The sequence below is a fragment of the Amphiura filiformis genome, chromosome 2 (genome assembly GCF_039555335.1).
Source record: "Amphiura filiformis chromosome 2, Afil_fr2py, whole genome shotgun sequence".
NCBI classification, from domain to species: domain Eukaryota; kingdom Metazoa; phylum Echinodermata; class Ophiuroidea; order Amphilepidida; family Amphiuridae; genus Amphiura; species Amphiura filiformis.
This window is the reverse complement of record NC_092629.1, coordinates 20,726,359-20,734,704: the sequence shown is the minus strand read 5'-3', so window position 1 is coordinate 20,734,704 and position 8,346 is coordinate 20,726,359. Positions and strand designations below refer to the sequence as shown.

Genomic DNA, 8,346 nt, shown 5'->3' with positions numbered 1-8,346 from the left:
GCTATAACTGCAAGTTAAACCAGTGGGGTGTTGGGTAGTACTAGAATCATCCTCTGCGCAAGTGCTATACAAACTGGAATCTGTCTAGAAAATGAATGGAAAATAATTGACGAATTACAAAGATGCAATGGCTGCAGTACTTTGACCCAGTACGTGGTTCACCAATTCCAACGATGGCGTAAGGCAGAAAAAACCAATCATCAACGTGTGTAACATTATACCCATAATGCTACGGGCCAGTGCTAAAAGCCTATATATATAGGCGTAAATACTTTGTTAGACAAGACAGCTCATAGATTTCACGTGGCATAACACGTCTTTTATTTCTTCATCAGCTAGTCCTGTCAGCAGAGTCAGATTAGACTTCGCACGGAATACCATCAGTAGCAGCAATCATGTTTTTTCGTTGGATGCAGAACAATGGTAAATATATGTTTTGTTTTATTGTTTATTTCCCCCTCCCTTGTCGATTCTTTTGTTACTTATAATCATGCGATCGCATAAGACAAACCTTGTGTGTGTGTGGGGGGGCTTAACACTAATCATTCATATTGTTATTAAAATTTTACTACTGAAATGTACAATGATAAATAACGGCTTTAGAAGGAAAACCTGAAAATTATAAACAATTTACTGTCTATATTAAGGGACGCACCATTAAATAGATATCGAGGGGTCGTCACAATTTTTGCAGTTGAGCACTTTCTGATCTCCGATCGGACTGACTCTGGGATAGACTTTGGCAGTGTTGATACCATGGAATGTATATTCATTCACATTCCAAAGAGATGGTAGTCCCTCCAAATCATTTCATCGTGTTGTCTGACGATTGCCTTCTAGGCGTGAAACTCAGAGTAACGACATCCTATTCTGAAAGGTCTTTTGTATTGAATTCTTAATAATGCCAATAATATAAATATTAGTAAGAGTAATAGAATCTGTAATATAAACACTTTCCAAGAAAATACGTTTTGAATCATTTACCATTTATCATGAATATTGAACAAACAAGACGTAAGACGAATAGCTATCATGGATATAGGTACACAGTTTATTCGTCAATACGTAATTAAAGCACTTAAGGCTTAGCCTTTCTCGTGGTATTTTAGTACACCATTGGACATTGGATATTACAATCATGCAAAAAGTAGCAATTCAATAAAAAGTGAGGGCGTCGCTGTGGAGCAAATTACACATGGCTTTAAACGTATGCAATATAAAAACTAGCTTAAAACTGTAGCGCAAAGAGAAATGCATAAGTTATTGTGAATTTAATGTTCATTTTGGTGCGATATTACCATAATCAGCATGAAAAAAGCATCAAAACGAGTACAAACAAGCCTAGTATTGGTTCTTGAGATAGGTCTTGATATTTTGAGAAAAAAATATTTTAAAACTGTGACTTTTATGTTGAGGCCTATACGACTAGCACGCAGATCTAAAGAAATATTTGCCCAATGAAAACTTTTTTAACACAAAATTCTGAATTGTTTTTGTTACAGCTTTCTGGGGCTTACTTTGTCTGTCAGCTTTAGCTACTATGGACTTGGGGCATACAGCATCTACCAAGAGAGGGGTTGTATCTACCAAGAAAGGGGTTGGTATGTCTTCGCTTTACTACAATTGTAACGACGTGGAGCAGTTCACAAACATCGCATGGTGGTAAGAACAATAATTGATTTAATTAAACAAATCCTTGTTCCGGGCTTTTGTGTCTTTTATTTGATATTTGGGGAGCGTTCATTATTTACATCAGGACGGGGATTGAGGAAAAATAATTTTATTTGATGATTATGGGGCCTACATTTTCTGTAAGTCAGGGTGGTGGACATGATTTGTTTTTTAAATATTTGAATCCCCCCGGCGTAAATAATGGATTCTTGAATGATTATGCAATGTCTCAAAAACGTTATATGTAGAAAAATAACCACTCATACGAGTAACTTAACACTTAAACTTAACACCGTCATTTTTTAGACATAATTTGTTCATCCTTTCTCTTTTATTAGCAAAATTTAAATTCATATCTAAAACTAACTCCGGGGGGGGGGGGGGGGTACTCAAGTTTGGTTTTGGTAGGGACGTGCCGCTGAGAATTTGAAAGTGGACCCATAAATATACCAATTTTTCAAGAAATTTGGACCCATTGATATACCAAAAGTCAAAATTTTCGGCCGAATTTAACCCAAATTGTCATAGTTTTTACAAATTTTCCCAAAATTTTGGGAAAATTTTGAAAATTTTAGCTAGATTAAGGAAAAATTGGGCTATTTTCCGAAAAAATTGAGAAAATTTTGAAAAAAGGACCCATTCATATACCAAAATAGGCTTTGAAAAAGGGGTCATTGATATACCAAGAGGCTGAAAATGCTACCCATATTTGCGGCACGTCCCCGTATGGTCATTTGTACTGAGTACCCCCCCTCCCGGAACTAACTTAGGTTATGATCTCGAAATAGCAGGTGAATCCAAAAGTAACTTTCCATGAGTTTTTCTCTCCATTCCTCAATCGACCTTTTCGGTAAATCCATAAGCGTTTGCAGGTAGACATGTGATGACGTCACGCTGATTCGCACATCGTTACTGCGCACTTCACGGCTTTGGTATGCGCAGTAACGATGTTAACTAAACGATGTGCACATCGGCTCGGCACATTGCAAGTCCGCAAAGGCTTCTGGGATCTAAAGAAAATGTCAATCATTAGATATGCAAAATTGCTATGTGAAATCCAATTTAGCGCTTAGGCTGAGTTCACATAGAAGTATACGGTATACGGTATTCGCTATACGAAATACGCTCATTCGATCAGACTGAGTTCATATAGGAGTATACAATGTGAACTCAGCCTGATCGGATGAGCGTATTTCGTATAGCGAACAGCAAGTATGTCAGTTTACCCATTTTCTTCGTCTTATCAAATGCTTGTAACTTGACTTCTTGAGGTCACATTGCATTCAATGAGGTGTCATAATGTGCAGAATTAGATAGTGCATCTATTAAAAAATGAATTTACCCACATATGCACCTTTGTTCCATAACCATTAGGGTATAGGACATTTTTTGTTTTTTATATAGCCCCCTAATGAAATGTATTTAATTATGTTTGTACTCACTCAGGTAGCATTGTGTGTGAATTTTACATCCGAACTAGAGGCTATTCTTTTTTTTATGGGCATTTTAGTGTCTAAAATGGCCCAAAATGAGGGTTTTCAATATTGCCGTCCATTTCTAATCGTCACCCCCATAGGCTTTACATGTAAAATAAAAAGGCTCGTAAAAATTTAATAGCCTCTAGTTCGGATGTAAAATTCACACCAAATGCTTTTTGAGTGATTACAAAGATAATTAAATACTTTTCATTCGGGGGCTATGTGGAATTTTTTTAATGTATTCCTTGTACAATGACATTTCACAATAAAATGTCCATTGGAAACAAAGGTGTATATGATTTAGGTTTTTAAAATTTGGACGGTATACGCTGCACTAAAATCGAGCACGCGCGATTCCCACTATACTATACTAAACGCAGGTATAGGGCCTTTTCGAATAGCTCTTATGTGACCCGGTACTATGAAATTACCTTGCTCGATTTAAACTATACGCGTGCACCTGCAAAACGTGCATCGTATACCCGAATAGTATACTTCTATGCGATCGTCCCGGCGATCGTAGCCTTATGTGACCCGGTACTATGAAATTGCCTTGCTCGATTTAAGCTATACGCGTGAACCTGCAAAACGTGCACCGTATACCCGAATAGTATACTTCTATGTGAACGCAGCCTTAGCGCTACGCGTTGGCCGTAGTTTTTTTTTTTGTTGTTGTTGTTTTTTTTTGTTTTTTTTCCCATGTTCATTATTTCAGTATCGTATAGCGATCCAATTTTTTTGCAGTTTGGTTGTTGTTTTTATACACATTTCGCCATGATTGTAAAAGAGACAAACAATACTATTCATTGTGCTTATTATATTACTATAATTTATGTTTCTGTATTTGAATATCAAAAAGTACATAAATATTATGCCTTGACTGTAAAAAAATAATAAATAAAAATATCGCATATCGCATAGCTCATATGTGACACGATCAAGGGAAATGAGTCGGAAGTCGCTAATATTGATTTGAGATATTAGCAAAGAAAGTCTTAAAATTCTTTTGTTTTATATTGTATTCAGCGACTGATTAAATGACGTAACTTCACAAGAAAAAGTCGTATCAACATGAGGTTTTCAGCTCTAAATGTCCTCTTTAGAAACATGTGTAAAACTCATTTTCGACCAGGGCCGACATGTGACTCATTCCCCTTGATCATGTCACATATTCTTTAAAAAATTAAAAAAAACAAAAACCCATAGCACTATGTGTCTGAGACATACTTTCTTTTTTATTTGGCCTAACAGTGTCCCTTATTCCTTCAGAAACAGTTGAAGATTAAACAGAAATGGTTATGCAATAAGGCACGATACCATGCGTAGCACACAACACCTTTCAGGAATGATAAAGAAAGACAGGATTAAAAAGACTAATTTGCGTCTCCCATCATCTGTAAATCAAAAACGATTTGTTTACGAGTGTCTTGATGGCAGAGATTCTGAACGCAGCGGTAAAAATTAATGGCAGAGCCAAGGTCCATGGTGCATTTAGCCCTGAAATGGAAATACAAGGGGTCACCACTGATTACAAAAGCCATCATAATTATTATAAGGGAGACTTCGTTATAAAGAGAAATTATGAGTATCTAAGTCAATGTCAATGTTTGCACGGGATTCTAAAGCTGACTTGACAAACCAGATGATCTAACCTTAATTTTACGCGTTACTAAGCAATCAAGGGTCGTGGGGAGTTTGATTGACACGTAGACGCAACCCTATGGTTTTTATTTATGTCTTAGATTCACAAGATTTTGAATTAAATCAAATACTAGACTTATATTTTTTGCAACTTCTGAAACCATCAGGCTTCATCAGGCAACTGACCCGCTGGGCTGGTCATGTGACACTTTGAGACCGCTGGGGATCGTCTTATCTCACGCATGGGATCGGGCCACCAAGACAATCCCTAGCCGTCTCAAAGTGTCACATGGCCAGTCCATCGGGTCAGTCCCAGGGGGGGGCACATAAAAATTTTGGTGGGTATATTCCCCGGAATTTTGAGGTGGTGGGTCTTTGGGAGCTGACGGTGTACCGGTAAAAGGGGGTCTTTTGGAGCTGCGAACCGGACTGCGAACAAGTAAATAAGTCTTTTGGAGCTGTGAACAGTCAAAATGAACGGTCTTTCCTGGCTTTATGGTTGAAAATCGCCTGAAAAAAACCCCAGAAATATGAGGAATGAGCAATTTTGGGGTCTTTTAGAGCTGAAATTATCAAAATCAAGGGTCTTTCGGAGCTCTGTTTTATTGAAAAACAAATGGATCGTTGAGATGTGATTTGAGTTTAAATTATAAAATACAGTGGAATTTGACGATGTTCTTTTTTCTAGGATGCTGGAGTTCAAATGTTCTGTTATCATTTTGTTTTTCGGGATTGTTTTTACCACGGTGCAGGTACAGTTGGGGAATTTCGACCGCCTTTCACTCAGACCGGGATCATATGTGTTCCAATGAATTACAACAAAAAGACAAGTATATCCCAATGTGTTGGGGATATTGGCCCCAACCTCCTACAAAGAAGGAGTTTAACTTCCTTGCACCCTCATCTGACATTAACAAACACGTCCTTGGTTTCTACGAGCCAAACCATATGAGACAAGCATTCATGAAACCAGCAGAGGCTGCCGATCGTTGGAGAGAGCTAGAAGCAGCAGGGAAAGCAAACGGCGCAACAAAGTTTGTGAGTCCAGCCGCGGCACCTGGAGGCGTCTATGATCATATTCAATGGTTTGACGAATTTTTCCAATGTTGTTCAGATTGTCAAATAGATTATATTTCTACTCATTGTTATTATGAAAAACCCACTGAAGTTATGGATTATCTCAAAAGTTTATGGGAAAGATACAATAAGAAAATATTTTTAACAGAGTTTGCCCTTCCCCATACTGATGATGCAGACGAGCAGCTTGCATATATGAAGGAGCTGTTACCTATGTTAGAGGACGCGGAATATGTTGAAAAGTATGCCTGGTTTGCTAGCCGAAAAGGTACTGGCACCGGCTATGTAAAATCCTCTTGCTCCCTCTTAGATAACAACCTTACAAAAGATGGAAAATATGAGTCTAAGCTTACACCACTTGGAGAATATTACAATAATTTTTAAGTGTCACATATTGTCAACCAAATTTCAATTTGAAATGAAGAAAATAAAATATTTTTTGTTGGCTTCGGGTGTCCCAAAAGTCATTAGAACGTGAAAGTCACAGAACGTGAAATGTTTATACCAATTATAAAAAAGGCAAAGCAACAAAACAGGTTTTGTTTGATATTTTCAAAAAATAATACCTTCTCCCCAACCTTGGATCAAAAACAGTAATCTACAACACAATGCCGTGTCTGGCCGTGTCTAACAAATAGTTAATAACTCGTCTTTACACAGCAGCAAGAAATTTAGAAATCCATTTTGTATTTTGTTGAAGCTGTTACCAAACGCATGGGTGTGATAATTTGAAGGACACCTGTGTATCCACAATGAAAAGTATAATATTAAGGTGGCTGTGTTTTCTCAGATACCCATGTAGTAAAAGTGTCATAACTTTTTAATTATTCACGCAAGACATATAAAAGTATACATTTTATAAAGGCAAGACATCCACGAATCTTAATATAAATACAGATTTGGTGTAAAAACAACAATTATGAGAAAGTGAAAATAAAGTGAATTTTTGGCATTTTTTTTTGATACATCATAACAAAAAAACACTCTTTCCCAAAAAGGCTCCATTCCAAAAACGGTTTTTTATGTTTTGATATTTTTGAGATATTGACCATATATGGCATCAAAATGAACTGTTTAAAATTCACAAATGCTTATTTGCACAAAATGATGCCTAAAATCGGAAATAGACCAAAATATAAAAAAATGAGAAAACGGTTTCTTGAGTCGACCATGCTATAATTTGTTGACCTCAAGTTCGGTAGTGACGTACGTGCGTATTTCGTCCCCGCAATATCAAATCTTGCGGGTAAAGTTAAACGCACTGAGTGTAAACTCATGCGTACAGGGCGGTTTGTTGGCAAAGTTGCTGCGTAACAGCAAAAAAGCATTTACGTTAAAATACCGAACTTGAGATGAACCAAATTATAGACCCCCTGATTTGTAGTTCATTGGTTTGAGATAATTCAGTGGTTTGGGGATAATAAATATATAAATAATTATGTTAAAACAAATAATATTGTATTAAATTAAATATTAAGTTGACAAACAATAATAGATTAAAATACCCCTTTCAACTGTTTAACTATCTGTGACCGCTGTCTCTAATCTCTGTCTCTGTCTCTAAGGGTGTTGAAAGAAATATAAACTAGAGATAATTTGCGCTCACAGAGCGCATACAATCGCAAGGCATGTAACCCTTTAATGGCCGTTTGACCTGACCTTTGACCTTAATGTTTCCCGGGTCACGAGGTTTGTTGTCACCGAAATTAAGCCCCCATACCCCTTACAGACAATGAAATTACGGTATAAGATTTGACCCCAGATAACCTTTGACCTGACCCTGCAAAGTGTTCCAACATATTCCCCCTTGTCATTAAGTTTGTTGTCACCGAGTTTGAGCCTCGTACCCTTATCAATGTCCAAAAATGCATTTCTAAAATTTGACCTTTGACCTGACCCCTACAAAATGTTCCCCTGGTCATGAGATTTGTTGTTACTGAGTTTGAGCCCCATATCCTTACAGATGTCCAGAAAAGGAAATTGTAAGATTTGACCCAAGATAACCTTTGACCTGACCCCTGCAAAGTGTTCCAAAATATTCCCCTGGTCATTAAGTTTGTTGTCAAAGAGTTTGAGTCCCGTATCCATTACAGATGTACAGAAAATGCATTTCTTAAATTTGACCTCTGCATGACCTTTGACCTGACCCCTGTAAAATGTTCCCATGGTCATGAGATTTGTTGTCACTGAGTTTGAGCCCCATACCCCTTATGGATGTTGAGATAATGCAATTGTAAGATTTTACCCCCTTAATGACCTTTGACCCCAATTCTTTGTACAACTTTTAGACACTGGCTAAAGGCGATGCAGGTATGCAAGTGACGACATTGTGTTATGTAATTTGTGGAAGAAGAAGCATTATTAGTGAAAATCACATTTTGGTCATAATGACCTTTGGATGACCTTTGACTCCGAGTATATATTGCATCCCTGTAAGGCTGCGAAGTCCAGCCGTGACCTTGAAGTGACATCTGATGAC

The 8,346-nt window shown here is 37.3% G+C and overlaps 1 protein-coding gene across 1 annotated transcript; it reads left to right on the top strand.

The window, feature by feature from the left end:
* The first annotated feature begins 291 nt into the window (after nucleotides 1–291).
* Nucleotides 292–7,686, top strand: LOC140145973 (uncharacterized). The gene is made up of 3 exons (XM_072167708.1): nucleotides 292–423; nucleotides 1,503–1,662; nucleotides 5,543–7,686. The coding sequence occupies exons 1-3, from the start codon at nucleotides 396–398 to the stop codon at nucleotides 6,249–6,251; spliced, it is 897 nt and encodes a 298-aa protein (XP_072023809.1). The 5' UTR covers nucleotides 292–395; the 3' UTR covers nucleotides 6,252–7,686.
* Nucleotides 7,687–8,346: the final 660 nt, after the last annotated feature.

Coding starts and splice junctions, on each gene's coding strand:
- LOC140145973 (XM_072167708.1), top strand. CDS start 396: ATGTTTTTTCGTTGGATGCAGAACAATG. Junction 424..1,502: donor TCGTTGGATGCAGAACAATG/GTAAATATATGT, acceptor TTTTTGTTACAG/CTTTCTGGGGCTTACTTTGT. Junction 1,663..5,542: donor TTCACAAACATCGCATGGTG/GTAAGAACAATA, acceptor ACCACGGTGCAG/GTACAGTTGGGGAATTTCGA.